The following is a 17,345-nucleotide window of genomic DNA, read 5'->3' on the forward strand; positions in this document are numbered from 1 at the left end:
ATGTTAGTTTCCCCCCCACACTTTGCTCTGATGATGACGTCAAGAAATCCACTTCATTTACAATGGTATTAGTGTTCACATGTCTAGGACAAAAAGGCCCATACACTATTATGCTTCTAATACCATATCTTATTAAATGACAAATAGTGTTCACATTTCTCTCATCTTTAAGACCTTTCTACCTACCAAGTAGTACAGTTGTTCTGATTCTTTTTGGTTAGTCATGGAAAATGTTACCCATGGTATGCTCCCCTAGTTTTATTGGCTCGGGGGTGGATTAAGCCTAATTCTGTTGTTTGTCCTCTTTCCTTCCTTGGAAAAGGAACTAAAAGCAAAATGCCTCATTTTTGTTCTCTGCAAGATAATGGACAATAAAGTATTCTTCTTCTTCTTTAGGTGTCAGAGCCTAATCGACAGATGCTCTCCCAACCCGTGTCAAGGAGGGTATGACTGTACCTTCTCTGGGGGCTCCATCCACTGCAACGCCCTGCCCCAGGTATTGTACCACGCTAAACTACAGTACCCATAATGCTCTGTGTAACATATCTGATTTTAGTAGGTGAAGCAGGGTGAAGTTGCCCTCGACCAGTGGTCCGGCCCTGACTAAATCTAACCAAAAGGTGTCCCATCTTCTCATCAATACAGCTGTCTGCCGGGCTGGGCTACATCGAGATCGTGGAGATCTGCGCCAGCCTGACAGGGGTTTTCTTCCTGGTCGGTGTTTTTATCTGTGTCCGCAAATCGCTATGTCCAACAGAAGAAGAAGAAGCCTCTCTGTGTTCAGGACTCCAACGGTTACTTCCAACCCAGTCTGGCCAAATCCATGATGGCCAACACTCCAGAGGTCAGCCCAATAGAGATGAGCATGCTGATAGGTTCTGGTAACGACCTGGATAACAGTCCCTTCAGATCTCTGAAGCCTCGCAGCCAGATGGACCTGGGCCTGGGGTCTCAGGTAAGCCTAAGGGCCGGGAAGCAGAAGCCACAGGGGCCCGTGGTGTGTAGTGTGGCCCCCAACCTCCCTCCTACACCTTCATCCATCTCTGACAATGAGTCCATCAGGAAACACCACTGGGATCAGGACTATGAAGGTGAGTTCAATGAATAATTAGAGTAGATGATAGCTGTCTGAGTTTTATAATTTATTGATGACTGTGGTAGTAGCTTACCCGACATGCCGTGCCGGTCTTCACTTTATCCAAATAAATAAGGGACAGCATTTAATTGACTTGACAGATGAGACACCCAAAAGGACAAGTGTCTGAAGGTGAATGATCTGGAGATGAGGACATAACAAAGCATTATTCATATTATACTTCTTCTCACTTTGTCCTTGAGATCAAAACAATGGCGGTTACTCATCCATACATGAATGTAATCCACTATCAGTGTTGATACATACAGAACATGTGGCGTTGAGCAATAGTTTGGTCAGGCAGGCATTTCCTGCAGAGGATAAGTTACTAAGGTGTTGAATTTGAATAGGTTTTTCCATCACTCAGCGGTTAGAATACCTTACCTACTGAATAACGAGTTTAAGGACTTTTATAACGAAAAGGACACTTTTAACATTGGTGTGAAAATCATCTGAAAACAAAGGTGTTTTTACTGAAGGACTATGGGTAATGATAATGTATTATTCTCTTCTCCCTGCCGTTCAGTCTACCCTGCTGATCCTGACTACTACGGTCGACCCAACCCTGCGGTCCAAGAGTACCCCCAGGTCCAGGAGTTTCCCCAGTTCGACATTGTGGAGGACACCTACGGCTCTGTGACCGCATCAATAGACTCACGTAGAAACTCTCGCTACAGCGGATTCCCGTTTCCCCTGGAGCGCTCTGACCGCCGCGCTCCCTTACCCCCCTGTTATAGTAACCAGAACCTGGATGACTTCCTGGGGCCTGACGGTCTTCCCTTACCCAGCTCTCAGTGCCCCAACGAGTACACTGCCATGAGTTACTATCCGACGCAACATGCACAAAGCGTGAACAATGTGTCGTCAGGCTACCGGCGCCTCAGCATGCGCCTCAGCGTTGCCATGCCGTCCTACGCTGAGTGTAACTCTCCTCCTCCTCCCCCTGCAACACAACAGGCTGGGCATGCAGGACGGAACTCTCGCTGCTACAACGGGTCTGACATGGTGGGGAGCGACTACGGAAGCTGTGAGGAGGTCATGTTCTAGAATGTTTTAGAGTGTTCTAGTCTAGAACCCAGTGGAACTAAGTGAGAGTTGCAGATAAAGAGGCCTCTGTTAGAGAGCACTGTAAGGGAGAAACTGCAACGTTCTATGAAAGATTTGATTCTTGAACATTCTATGACGTGAATTAGAATGTCTCCATAGAATGTGATTCTAAGTGGACTTGACATTGGTAGAGTAAATGAAAGAGTCCCTCACATGTTCTTCCTCAGGGTTAAACAGTATTACGGGATGTTTATCTGAAACTATCACAACAAGGTCTCGCAAACAAAGATGAGGGAGAGAGACTGGCTTTGTATAAAACCCAATTCCTATCAAGAATGAATATGTCTACATGTCGTGCAGAAAATAGCTACATTTTGTACAATAATAACCATATAACCAAAAAGATGTTGCATACAGTAATATGTATGACCTCACCATTCAGTACGTATGTATGTAGTCATATGGATTGCGTCTGAAATAGCACCCTGTTCCCTATAGGCCCTGGTCAAAAGGAGGGCACTAACATAGGGAATAGGGTACGATTTGAGACGTAGACACAAGTGACAAAATAATGAAGGGGACTGGATCCTAACAGTAAGAAGAAATCCATATTTAAATGAATAAATGGATCCTAAATATACATAAATATGACGTGTGTTGGTCATGAAACAGATTGTCTATTCAATATAACTTTTATCACTGATATGGCCAATTGTGTAAATAGTGCATAGTGTGGAAGTACTTTGACGCGCCCCCCCCCACCACCAGGCTGGTGGTATTCTTTTGTAATAAGTACTTTGATGCCCCCCCACCAGGTTGGTGGCATTCTTTTGTAATAAGTATTTTGAGTCCGAACACGGCAATGTGGTATCTAATCTGGAAAACCAGGGAATTATGGGAAAATTACTGTATTCAAAGTTCTCGTGATGCCCCAATATTTTTATATGTGCTGTGTATGCGTGTGCTAGTCCAATGAGTTCACAATGTTTTGTTTTTGTGTGTATTATTTTTGTATCAATGTGAGGTGTATGAACCCCATGTTTTGAAGTTGTTTCTCTGTGAGAGATTTTAAGTCGTATTGCCAATTTGTTTTCAGCACTGGAAAGATGCCATGAATAAAATATGATCTTATATTATTAACAAAATATATGTTGTCAGTATTTATTGTAATACTTGTATGTGTAATGCACTGAGGCTGCTGGATTGACGTCTATAAACGGCTTTAACATATAAATGCAATACCAGCGTTGACCACAAGGAGACAATTTGATCACATTGGTAGAATTAAACTCCCTTGCCATTTACACATGTCTCATTTTATAAAACAATTTCCCTTTTGTGAAGAGCAGATATTTTTCCAACATTAAGCCTACTCAGAGTAACAGCTCCATGGTAATGTCACTCTCTAGGAAAATGCATGACATCGTTTAGATAGTTGACTGATGATACTTCTCAGCAGACATGTCTGTGGATCCTGGCTACTAAACTAATGGATGTACATCATGAGAAAAGGGTCAGAGAGAGAAAGATGAACAAAGATTATTAAGAGAGAGAGAGATGTGCACTACCCGGGGAGTGAATGAGTTGTGAGTCAGCTACAACTGAAGCAGTAGAAGATCCATCTCATCACCAGCCTTGTCAGTTGCACCAACCAGTCAGATGAATGCTCTTATGACATTCTGATGAGGAGTATTCATTTCCTATCTAAGGGCTGTAGGATTTCCTTAGTGAGCATGCATAGACAAGGGTGTCCCCATGATTAAGGCTAGGTCATTCAGAATCAAGACATCACTCCACTTCACCTTCTCTCTACTGCAGACTGAAACACGCTGCGTAGCCTGTGTTACAGATGGTATGTTCATTACGCATTACAGAATCAAACAACACATACCAGCCTGGTCTCAAGAACGAGACATAACATAGTAAAGTAACAACCAAATTAGTATGATATGTTACATTTGGTATGGTTACATTAAAACAGACAGTTACTTAAGGTATAAAAATGAAAGTATGGTGGTTGGAAAGGGGTGGGCGTATATAACGTAAACGTCAGGCAACCCAAAGGTTTCGTGTTTGAATCTTATCACGGACAACTTGAGCATGGTAGCTAATTATCCACTTTGCAACTAATTACTACTTAGCATGCTAGCTAACCATTCCCTTAACCCTTTAACCTAACTCCTAACCCTTAGCCTAGCTAACGTTAGCCACCTAGCTAATGTTGGCTACAACAAATTGGAATTCATAACATATATGTTACGCAAATTCATAACATATCGTACAAATTGTAATTAGTAACATATCATACGAAATAGATGGGCATCCACAAAGGAATACATACCATATGAAACATAACATATCATACTAAATCAGGGCGGCAGGTAGCCCAGTGGTTAGAGCATTGGGCCAGTAACAGAAAGGTTGCTAGAGCGAATACCTGAGCTAAAATGGTACAAATCTGTCGTTCTGACCCTGAACAAGGCAGTTAACCCACTGTTCCGAGGCCGTCATTGTAAATAAGAATTTGTTCTTAACTGACTTGCCTAGTTAAATAAAAAAAAAAGGAGTGTCCAGGATTGACATTTACTATGTTACGTCTACCCCTGAGTCTAGGTTGTACATACAGAACTAAATAACCAATGGCCCTCTTTATCTCACACACACACGTGTGATAAATCCCAATTACCTACTGTCCAGTCTGTCCATAGTGATAACAGCGAGAGGTATCATACTGTCCAGTCTGTCCATAGTGATTACAGCGAGAGGTATCTCTACTGTCCAGTCTGTCCATAGTGATAACAGCGAGAGGTATCATACTGTCCAGTCTGTCCATAGTGATAACAGCGAGAGGTATCATACTGTCCAGTCTGTCCATAGTGATTACAGCGAGAGGTATCATACTGTCCAGTCTGTCCATAGTGATAACAGCGAGAGGTATCATACTGTCCAGTCTGTCCATAGTGATAACAGCGAGAGGTATCATACTGTCCAGTCTGTCCATAGTGATTACAGCGAGAGGTATCATACTGTCCAGTCTGTCCATAGTGATTACAGCGAGAGGTATCATACTGTCCAGTCTGTCCATAGTGATTACAGCGAGAGGTATCATACTGTCCAGTCTGTCCATAGTGATTACAGTGAGAGGTATCATACTGTCCAGTCTGTCCATAGTGATTACAGCGAGAGGTATCTCTACTGTCCAGTCTGTCCATAGTGATTACAGCGAGAGGTATCTCTACTGTCCAGTCTGTCCATAGTGATTACAGCGAGAGGTATCTCTACTGTCCAGTCTGTCCATAGTGATTACAGCGAGAGGTATCTCTACTGTCCAGTCTGTCCATAGTGATAACAGCGAGAGGTATCTCTACTGTCCAGTCTGTCCATAGTGATTACAGCGAGAGGTATCTTTACTGTCCAGTCTGTCCATAGTGATAACAGCGAGAGGTATCATACTGCCCAGTCTGTGCATAGTGATAACAGCGAGAGGTATCTCTACTGTCCAGTCTGTCCATAGTGATTACAGCGAGAGGTATCTCTACTGTCCAGTCTGTCCATAGTGATAACAGCGAGAGGTATCTCTACTGTCCAGTCTGTCCATAGTGATTACAGCGAGAGGTATCATACTGTCTAGTCTGTCCATAGTGATAACAGCGAGAGGTATCTCTACTGTCCAGTCTGTCCATAGTGATTACAGCGAGAGGTATCTCTACTGTCCAGTCTGTCCATAGTGATAACAGCGAGAGGTATCTCTACTGTCCAGTCTGTCCATAGTGATTACAGCGAGAGGTATCTTTACTGTCCAGTCTGTCCATAGTGATAACAGCGAGAGGTATCATACTGCCCAGTCTGTGCATAGTGATAACAGCGAGAGGTATCTCTACTGTCCAGTCTGTCCATAGTGATTACAGCGAGAGGTATCTCTACTGTCCAGTCTGTCCATAGTGATTACAGCGAGAGGTATCTCTACTGTCCAGTCTGTCCATAGTGATTACAGTGAGAGGTATCATACTGCCCAGTCTGTCCATAGTGATAACAGCGAGAGGTATCTCTACTGTCCAGTCTGTCCATAGTGATTACAGCGAGAGGTATCTCTACTGTCCAGTCTGTCCATAGTGATAACAGTGAGAGGTATCTCGTCTGTCCATAGTGATAACAGTGAGAGGTATCTCGTCTGTCCATAGTGATAACAGTGAGAGGTATCTCTACTGTCCAGTCTGTCCATAGTGATAACAGCGAGAGGTATCCCTACTGTCCAAATAAAACCACCTGCGGGCCACCAGTTGGGGAACCCTGGTGTAGCTCCTATAGAGAAGTTAAAGAAGACGTCACCCCAAACCACTCTCTCCATGGCACTCAACAGCTCAGTAAAAACAGGACAATTAAAGAGAAAGCATACAAGGAAGTCCAAACAACTTAAGCGGAGAGCATTTCAGATAGCGGAGAGCATTTCAGATAGCGGAGAGCATTTCAGATAGCGGAGAGCATTTCAGATAGTGAGAGCATTTCAGATAGCGGAGAGCATTTCAGATAGCGAGAGCATTTCAGATAGTGGAGAGCATTTCAGATAGCGGAGAGCATTTCAGATAGCGGAGAGCATTTCAGATAGCGGAGAGCATTTCAGATAGCGGAGAGCATTTCAGATAGCGGAGAGCATTTCAGATAGCGGAGAGCATTTCAGATAGCGGAGAGCATTTCAGATAGCGGAGAGCATTTCAGATAGCGGAGAGCATTTCAGATAGTGAGGAAATATGCTCATCTTTTATTATATACGCATTCGTTTTTATTTTTGCTGAAATTACAGTACATTCAGTGACTCAAAATGTACAATATTACTCTGGCTTAACATACATCTGTAAAAACCCCAAGACAAGCTGTGATGATAGTTGAGGTATTCATGATATGCAAATATTTATTTCCATTAAAATACTTTTTTTTTTAAAGATAATAAACATGTACCTTTATTTAACTAGGCAAGACAGTTAAGAACAAATTCTTACTTACAATGACGGCCACCGGGGAACAGTTTGTTAACTGCCTGTTCAGGGGCAGAATGACAGATTTTTACCTTGTCAGCTCTGGGATTCAATCCAGCAACCTTTCGGTTACTGGCCCTACACTCTAACCACTAGGCTACCTGCCGCCCCTACACTCTAACCACTAGGCTACCTGCCGCCCCTACACTCTAACCACTAGGCTACCTGCCGCCCCTACACTCTAACCACTAGGCTACCTGCCGCCCTACACTCTAACCACTAGGCTACCTGCCGCCCTACACTCTAACCACTAGGCTACCTGCCGCCCTACACTCTAACCACTAGGCTACCTGCCGCCCCTACACTCTAACCACTAGGCTACCTGCCGCCCCTACACTCTAACCACTAGGCTACCTGCCGCCCCTACACTCTAACCACTATGCTACCTGCCGCCCTACACTCTAACCACTAGGCTACCTGCCGCCCCTACACTCTAACCACTAGGCTACCTGCCGCCCCTACACTCTAACCACTAGGCTACCTGCCGCCCCTACACTCTAACCACTAGGCTACCTGCCGCCCCTACACTCTAACCACTAGGCTACCTGCCGCCCCTACACTCTAACCACTAGGCTACCTGCCGCCCCTACACTCTAACCACTAGGCTACCTGCCGCCCCTACACTCTAACCACCAGGCTACCTGCCGCCCTACACTCTAACCACTAGGCTACCTGCTACACTCTAACCACTAGGCTACCTGCCGCCCCTACACTCTAACCACTAGGCTACCTGCCGCCCCTACACTCTAACCACTAGGCTACCTGCCGCCCCCTACACTCTAACCACTAGGCTACCTGCCGCCCCTACACTCTAACCACTAGGCTACCTGCCGCCCCTACACTCTAACCACTAGGCTACCTGCCGCCCCTACACTCTAACCACTAGGCTACCTGCCGCCCCTACACTCTAACCACTAGGCTACCTGCCGCCCCTACACTCTAACCACTAGGCTACCTGCCGCCCCTACACTCTAACCACTAGGCTACCTGCCGCCCCTACACTCTAACCACTAGGCTACCTGCCGCCCCTACACTCTAACCACTAGGCTACCTGCCGCCCCTACACTCTAACCACTAGGCTACCTGCCGCCCCTACACTCTAACCACTAGGCTACCTGCCGCCCCTACACTCTAACCACTATGCTACCTGCCGCCCCTACACTCTAACCACTAGGCTACCTGCCGCCCCTACACTCTAACCACTAGGCTACCTGCCGCCCCTACACTCTAACCACTAGGCTACCTGCCGCCCCAACTACTGACATACTTTGGCAAATAGTAGTCTTTTTTTTTTTTACTCCTGCTTTGGGCTGGATGTGTCAATGTGTAGTTCATACATGCATCATCTATGAGCAGAATTACGGTTTTTATCTCTATTCAAAATAAAATCCCTAGCTTGAAAGCGGCTGCTTTCTGGAACCTATGCAGCGCCGTTTTCCCTACATTTACCCCCACGTGGGCCAGCCCCCGTAGCAATTAAGAGTTTCAGGACCTCGCCATTTGAGTGACAACTATCAAGACACACACAGTAGAGTGAGGGAGCGAGAGCTATGATGTGGTGGGACATAGTACACCACTTTCAGGGGCCTACTTTTGTCCAGAACTACTGGCTAACAAGTACCGGAGAGGATCTTTCAGTTCTATGATGGGTAACCTCCAAGTCATCCCCTTGTAGCTAATGTCCACAGAGACATCAGACTAGTGAACGAGACTGCCTACATCCCAAATGCCACCCAATTCCCTATTAGAGTGCGCTACATTTGACAAGGGCCAATAGGACTCTGCTCAACAGTAGTGCACTATGAAGGGAATAGGCTGCAATTTGGGATGTAACCTATATGATGAGTACAATTTAAGGGGATGTAAACATCAGAATTCCCGTCAACACCACAACAAGCAACAAAAATGCCTACGTATAATTTCCATTTAGGTTGTAATGAAATAAAATAAAAAATGATTAAAAAATAAAAATGACATGTTCATGAATACTATATTTGATTTAAAATAAAGTGCAAACTCAACAATAGTTCAAACCTGCCATTATTCAAAGCTAGTATAATTTCCAGAATTGTGAACTTTTTCCCCATTTAGACTGTAATGAAATAAAAACATTTTATTTTTACATGTTCAAGATCACGAACAAATACCCCGTATAAAATGTTCAGCAGTATTCTCTCACGGGAAATTCAGAATACTATATTTCAGCAACAATAAAGTGCAAACTCAACAATAATTCAAACCTGCCATTATTCAAGGCTAGTCGAAGAGACCGACTATCAGTTAAGTTCTCCCAATGCCATGTGACATCACCATGATATCCAACCCAGTCTAATCTGGGCCCACCTCAGTCCAACCCAGTCTAATCTGGGCCCACCTCAGTCCAACCCAGTCTAATCTGGGCCCACCTCAGTCCAACCCAGTCTAATCTGGGCCCACCTCAGTCCAACCCAGTCTAATCTGGGCCCACCTCAGTCCAACCCAGTCTAATCTGGGCCCACCTCAGTCCAACCCAGTCTAATCTGGGCCCACCTCAGTCCAACCCAGTCTAATCTGGGCCCACCTCAGTCCAACCCAGTCTAATCTGGGCCCACCTCAGTCCAACTGGGCCAGTCTAATCTGGGCCCACCTCAGTCCAACCCAGTCTAATCTGGGCCCACCTCAGTCCAACCCAGTCTAATCTGGGCCCACCTCAGTCCAACCCAGTCTAATCTGGGCCCACCTCAGTCCAACCCAGTCTAATCTGGGCCCACTCAGTCTAAAAACACAAACCGTTGAGACAAGTGATAAAACAAATGAAATAGCCGTTGTAATAACTGGAAGATTAGTAACATGAATAAATCCAGTGCCCAACCTGAGACAAATATAAGAAATTAAAATGACAACATAAATAACATCAATTGAGAAATAACAAAATGGTATTAGCTCTACAATAACACACATTGTTTTGTATTTTCTCTTTACAGTCCCTTCATCAGTATTACAGTAGGTGATCTAGTCAGCTTGCCTTAATAATGTAAATGAAGCTTTACCTTTTAAAAACAACAAAAAAGTGAACTTTCAACTATTACATCTTGTCTCTAAATGTAGTCAATCGGTAAACGGTATTCAGCGGTCATCGTCATAGCTACATGTACAGCAGTAATGACGATGGTGATCAACAGACTACAGGTTGTTGTGTTCTGATCGTCTTATTAAAACACGGTCAGTCATTTACCATTTCTATTGGAAATAGTCTAGTCACGCTGTGGTGAAAAACATACATCTTCCTCTTTGTAAGGTCTGTTGAATGAAGATATCATTCAAAATGGCACTTAACTGTTATTTAAATAATATTATTAACTCGGGTGGTTCGAGCTCCGAATGCTGATTGGTTGAAAGCCGTGGTATATCAGACTGTATACCACGGCTATGACAAAACATGTATTTTTACTGCTCTAATTACATTAGTAACCAATTTATAATCATTCATTTGATCACTTAAAACTACTTTAACCACTCCCAGGATGTTTTAACAGTAGTAATACAATGTTACGAGAATGCGATTGCTCAATATTCAATGATTTGGTTAAATTATTCAACATAAAATAATAAAACATGTAAGATAGAAGGTGCGCTTGCGGCAGAGCAGAGTTTAAAATATAAAAAGTATGTCATAAAATGAAGAAGTTAAAAACAACGAAGCTCATGAGGCACAGAGAGAATGACGCTCGTGTCAGAAGAACAAGTTCTCTACTTGGCTATACAGCTACTGTAGAAAATAGTTGATTTAACACTTTTATATTCCATGAAATAATTGTTCCACAGCGACCAATAACCACAACAGTAAGCAGACTCACAATATCAATAAATGTGTAATCAATGGACAATGGAGCAAGTGAGAAAAACAAAACATGGCTGATGCCAGGGTGAGGACTTCTGGGTTTGATTGTTTGACAGCAGTGGAGGCTGGTGTCACCTTAAATCGGAGGAAGGTAGCATCCATTCTAGAACGAACCTGTCCTCAGATTTCTCCACCCACCAGCCTCCACTGTTTGCCAGACCAACCACTGTCAAGATATCCTCCTCTTCCTCACTAGATCTCTCACTGGACCTGGAAGAAGGTCACATCCAGATTGTCATGTCTGCCGTTGCGTTTGATGATCTCTGTGATGGATATATAGGTGCCGGTGATGAAGCCGATGAAGCCGATGACAGAGATGAGGGTGTTCTTGACGATGACCCAGGGAGACAGACCTTCGTTGTGGTAGGTGAGGATCTGGAGGAGTGGAGGGAAGATGAGAGCCAGGAAACTGCTGCTGATGGACCCCACTAAAGAGATGACCAGGTCCAGCTGGGGGATCAATATGGCCAGGACACCTGGGGAGAGAGGTTGGAATAATAGTATGTGAAATTGTGAAAATGATAATACCCCTTTTAGTGTAAAAGCTGTTTGAAAAAGACCACCTGGAATTTCAGTCCGTTTTGGTTGGACGGAGTTTTGGGCTTCCATGGTGACATCACCATTCAGTGAATTAGTTAGACGAATGAGAAAGAGTTCCAAATCTCTCTGCCAATAACAGCTCATTTTTTGTTTTCCCCTCCCTCTTTAAACCACTCCCAGACAGTCCTAGCAAGATTCTTGCTTGAGAAATTGCTCTTTGCTAATAAGCTATTTTTGTTTATTTTCGACCATTTTAATTTAAACAAATCACAGTAAGGTACTTAATTATTACCCACAAATGATTTGATGTTGAGATAAAACTGCTGCAATGGACCTTTAAAGTCTGTTGTATAAGAAGGGACTTGAGGGTCTCCCGGGTGGTGCAGTAGCGCTGTACTGCAGCGCAAGCTGTGCCACCAGAGACTCTGGGTTCACGCCCAGGCTCTGTCGTAACCGGCCGCGACCGTGGGGTGACGCACAATTGGCCTAGCATCGTCCGGGTTAGGGAGGGTTTGGCCGGTAGGGATATCCTTGTCTCATCGCGCACCAGCGAGTCCTGTGGCGGGCCGGGCGCAGTGCGCGCTAACAACCCCTTTCCGATTGTTTGGGGATTCCAGAAAAAAGCTTGTCCGGAGAAGACAAGGTGAGCGCTACCATCAGTCCTGTGTCATGCCAACAGTAAAGCATCCGGAGATCATTCATGTGTTGGGTTGCTTCTCAGCAAAGGGAGTGGGCTCACTCACAATTTTGCCTAAGAACACAGCCATGAATAAAGAATGGTACCAACACATCCTCCGAGAGCAACTTCTCCCATCCATGAACAGTTTGGTGAAGAACAATGCCTTTTCCAACATGATGGAGCACCTTGCCATAAGGTAAAAGTGACTAAGTGGCTCGGGGAACAAAACATCGGTATTTTGGGTCCATGGCCAGGAAACTCCCCAGACCTTAATCCCATTGGGAATTTGTGGTCAATCCTCAAGAGGCGGGTGGACAAACAAAAACCTACAAATTCTGACAAACTCCAAGCATTGATTATGCAAGAATGGGCTGCCATCAGTCAGGATGTGGCCCAGAAGTGAATTGACATCATGCCAGAGCGGATTGCAGAGGTCTTGAAAACGAAGGGTCAACACTGCAAATATTGACTCTTTGCATCAACTTCATGTAATTGTCAATATAGGCCTTTGACACTTATGAAATGCTTGTAATTATACTTCAGTATTCCATATTAACATCTGACAAAAATATCTAAAGACACTGAAGCAGCAAACGTTGTGGAAATTAATATTTGTGTCATTCTCAAAACTTTTGGCCACGACTGTACACACTGAGGTGTTGGGGATGGTAGACTGCCCTGGGGGCGTCAGACAGAAAGACGTCATACTCACAGGTCAAAACAACGAGCGCAGCGCGGATCAGAAGATCTACCGGCAGTTTCCATCTCTCGGAGACACGGGACACCACCGGAGGAATCAGGATCTCAGCTGGCACGTAGAACTGAAGGGCAAAGGTGATGTAGATACCGAAACAGTAGAGCAGCTTTACAATCTGATACATCCTAGATAGAGACAGAGACACAGGGAGAGAGAGAGAGAGAGAGAGTCCAAGAGACACAGGGAGAGAGAAAGCGAGAGACAGGGAGAGAGGAGACAGAGAGAAAGAAAGAAAGAGAGAGCAACAGAGAGAGAGAGAGGCAACAGAGAGAGAGAGACAGAGAGACAGCGAGAGAGAGACAGCGAGAGAGAGAGAGCGAGAGAGAGACAGCGAGAGAGAGACAGCGAGAGAGAGAGAGAGAGACAGAAAGAGAGAGAGAGAGAAAAGAGAGAGAGAGAGAGAGAGAGAGACAGAAAGAGACAGAGAGAGAGAGAGAGAAAGAAAGAGAGAGAGCAACAGAGAGAGCGACAGAGAGAGAGAGACAGAGAAAGACGGAGGTTAATGTCAAAGGCAGACACAGCCACCATGGTTGTGAGCCGTAATTTTTCCAATTGTTATTTTTTTTTACAATACAAAACATACACATACAAATGACAACATCACACCTTCTCAGACCCACCTGCTCACAACCCTATCAACTACATCACACCTCAGACCCACCTGCTCACAACCCTATCAACTACACCACACCTCAGACCCACCTGCTCACAACCCTATCAACTACACCACACCTCAGACCCACCTGCTCACAACCCTATCAACTACATCACACCTCAGACCCACCTGCTCACAACCCTATCAACTACACCACACCTCAGACCCACCTGCTCACAACCCTATCAACTACATCACACCTCAGACCCACCTGCTCACAACCCTATCAACTACATCACACCTCAGACCCACCTGCTCACAACCCTATCAACTACACCACACCTCAGACCCACCTGCTCACAACCCTATCAACTACACCACACCTCAGACCCACCTGCTCACAACCCTATCAACTACACCACACCTCAGACCCACCTGCTCACAACCCTATCAACTACACCCTCAGACCCACCTGCTCACAACCCTATCAACTACACACCTCAGACCCACCTGCTCACAACCCTATCAACTACATCACACCTCAGACCCACCTGCTCACAACCCTATCAACTACACCACACCTCAGACCCACCTGCTCACAACCCTATCAACTACACCACACCTCAGACCCACCTGCTCACAACCCTATCAACTACACACCTCAGACCCACCTGCTCACAACCCTATCAACTACACACCTCAGACCCACCTGCTCACAACCCTATCAACTACACACCTCAGACCCACCTGCTCACAACCCGATCAACTACACCACACCTCAGACCCACCTGCTCACAACCCTATCAACTACACCACACCTCAGACCCACCTGCTCACAACCCTATCAACTACATCACACCTTCTCAGACCCACCTGCTCACAACCCTATCAACTACATCACACCTTCTCAGACCCACCTGCTCACAACCCTATCAACCATCACACCTTCTCAGACCCACCTGCTCACAACCCTATCAACTACATCACACCTTCTCAGACCCACCTGCTCACAACCCTATCAACTACATCACACCTTCTCAGACCCACCTGCTCGCAACCCTATCAACTACATCACACCTTCTCAGACCCACCTGCTCACAACCCTATCAACTACATCACACCTTCTCAGACCCACCTGCTCACAACCCTATCAACTACATCACACCTCAGACCCACCTGCTCACAACCCTATCAACTACATCACACCTTCTCAGACCCACCTGCTCACATCACACCTTCTCAGACCCACCTGCTTACACCTCCATCTCTCTCCGCCACATGGCCTCAAACTGCACCATTTTGTTTCTCTCCGTCGCCCCACACACTTTCAACATTTACATAATAAAGTATTTGACCTTTCCATTGTGTTAAAGATGGAGAATTGGTTGATATCCAGTTCAAGAATATGTTTTTCAAGATGACTGACAGGAAAAGCATCATCCAATCCATCGATTGCACCCTCATTTGCCACATCTTGAAATATGCAGACAGATTAAAATGACCTTTCCGTTGTAATACTTCTGACAGCCAACTTCCTAACTCCGCCCATAAAACGTTGGACTTCATAACATTCCCAGAAGGCTATGGGTTACTACAAACAAATGAAAAATGGTAATTTAAATTTTCTACGGGCCTAAGAAGAATGTTTTTATATTTCTACATGATCAACCTATAAATAACCTAGACCAACAGGATCTCATAAATCAGGGCTGCCCAACCCTCTTCCTGGAGATCTACTGTCCTGTAGGTTCTCAGCCCAACCCTCTTCCTGGAGATCTACAGTCCTGTAGGTTCTCAGCCCAACCCTCTTCCTGGAGATCTACCGTCCTGTAGGTTCTCAGCCCAACCCTAAGTTAACCCATCTGATTCTACTAATTAGCTGCTCAACAAGACCTTAACTAGCTGAATCAGATATGCAAAATTAGGGTTGGACTGAAAACCTACAGGACGGTAGATCTCCAGGAAGAGGGTTGGACTGAAAACCTACAGGACGGTAGATCTCCAGGAAGAGGGTTGGACTGAAAACCTACAGGACGGTAGATCTCCAGGAAGAGGGTTGGACTGAAAACCCACAGGACGGTAGATCTCCAGGAAGAGGGTTGGACTGAACCCACAGGACGGTAGATCTCCAGGAAGAGGGTTGGACTGAACACACAGGACGGTAGATCTCCAGGAAGAGGGTTGGACTGAAAACCCACAGGACGGTAGATCTACAGGAAGAGGGTTGGACTGAAAACCCACAGGACGGTAGATCTACAGCAAGAGGGTTGGGCTGAGAACCTACAGGACGGTAGATCTCCAGGAAGAGGGTTGGGCTGAGAACCTACAGGACGGTAGATCTCCAGGAAGAGGGTTGGGCTGAGAACCTACAGGACGGTAGATCTCCAGGAAGAGGGTTGGGCTGAGAACCTACAGGACGGTAGATCTACAGGAAGAGGGTTGGGCAGCCCTGTCTTAAAAAAATCTAGACGAACAGGATGTGATGAATAATCTAGACCAACAGGATGTGATGAATAATCTAGACCAACAGGATGTGATGAATAATCTAGACCAACAGGATGTGATGAATAATCTAGACCAACAGGATGTGATGAATAATCTAGACCAACAGGATGTGATGAATAATCTAGACCAACAGGATGTGATGAATAATCTAGACCAACAGGATGTGATGAATAATCTAGACCAACAGGATGTGATGAATAATCTAGACCAACAGGATGTGATGAATAATCTAGACCAACAGGATGTGATGAATAATCTAGACCAACAGGATGTGATGAATAATCTAGACCAACAGGATGTGATGAATAATCTAGACCAACAGGATGTGAGAAATAATCTAGACCAACAGGATGTGAGAAATAATCTAGACCAACAGGATGTGATGAATAATCTAGACCAACAGGATGTGATGAATAATCTAGACCAACAGGATGTGATGAATAATCTAGACCAACAGTTTTTGACAATGAATTTACATGAGGCCTAATTCACACGATATACCTAACATACTTCCATCCACTAGGCTAATAAATAAATCACATGTTCCTTTTGATCATTTAACTAACCTATATCATGTTATTTCAAGTTACCCATTTGAAGGGCATGCAATTTAGAGTTGTTGAACGAGAACGTTGCTATAAGGGTAATATTAAATCAAAACTCCTCTTTCAACCAGCATAATACTGTATGATTCAGTGCAATGTCTACCACATAATACTGTATGACCACATATTGTATGATTCAGTGCAATGTCTACCACATAATACTGTATGATTCAGTGTAATGTCTACCACATAATACTGTATGATTCAGTGTAATGTCTACCACATAATACTGTATGATTCAGTGTAATGTCTACCACATAATACTGTATGATTCAGTGTAATGTCTACCACATAATACTACTCCTACTGCTCTCTCTTCGTCTGCCCACGTGTTCTCGCACACCCCGAGAGCTTCTGGTCAGCGGGGTGGTGGCACCGGGATCCTCATCTCTCCCAAGTGGTCATTCTCTCTTTCTCCCCTTACCCATCTGTCTATCGCCTCCTTTGAATTCCATGCTGTCACAGTTACCAGCCCTTTCAAGCTTAACATCCTTATCATTTATCGCCCTCCAGGTTCCCTCGGAGAGTTCATCAATGAGCTTGATGCCTTGATAAGCTCCTTTCCTGAG

At 44.9% G+C, this 17,345-nt stretch overlaps 2 protein-coding genes across 3 annotated transcripts in view; one reads left to right on the forward strand and one right to left on the reverse strand.

The window, feature by feature from the left end:
• The window catches only part of LOC115120622 (protocadherin Fat 2-like), a 70,756-nt gene extending 67,435 nt beyond the window's left edge, over positions 1-3,321 (forward strand). The window contains 4 exon segments of the mRNA XM_029649574.2: positions 397-496; positions 646-741; positions 743-1,091; positions 1,662-3,321. Of these exon segments, the coding sequence (XP_029505434.2) occupies positions 397-496; positions 646-741; positions 743-1,091; positions 1,662-2,182 (1,066 nt within the window). The 3' untranslated portion in view covers positions 2,183-3,321.
• A 7,655-nt stretch (positions 3,322-10,976) lies between these two features.
• The window catches only part of LOC115116888 (proton-coupled amino acid transporter 1-like), a 46,386-nt gene continuing 40,017 nt past the window's right edge, over positions 10,977-17,345 (reverse strand). For both annotated transcript variants that reach the window (XM_065019950.1, XM_065019949.1), the window contains 2 exons: positions 13,027-13,196; positions 10,977-11,571 (listed from right to left, as the gene is read on the reverse strand). In XM_065019950.1, coding sequence (XP_064876022.1) covers positions 11,297-11,571; positions 13,027-13,196 — 445 coding nt within the window. In that variant the 3' untranslated portion in view covers positions 10,977-11,296. The remainder of the gene's footprint in view (positions 11,572-13,026; positions 13,197-17,345) is intronic.

The sequence above is a fragment of the Oncorhynchus nerka genome, linkage group LG6, assembly GCF_034236695.1.
Source record: "Oncorhynchus nerka isolate Pitt River linkage group LG6, Oner_Uvic_2.0, whole genome shotgun sequence".
NCBI lineage: Eukaryota > Metazoa > Chordata > Actinopteri > Salmoniformes > Salmonidae > Oncorhynchus > Oncorhynchus nerka.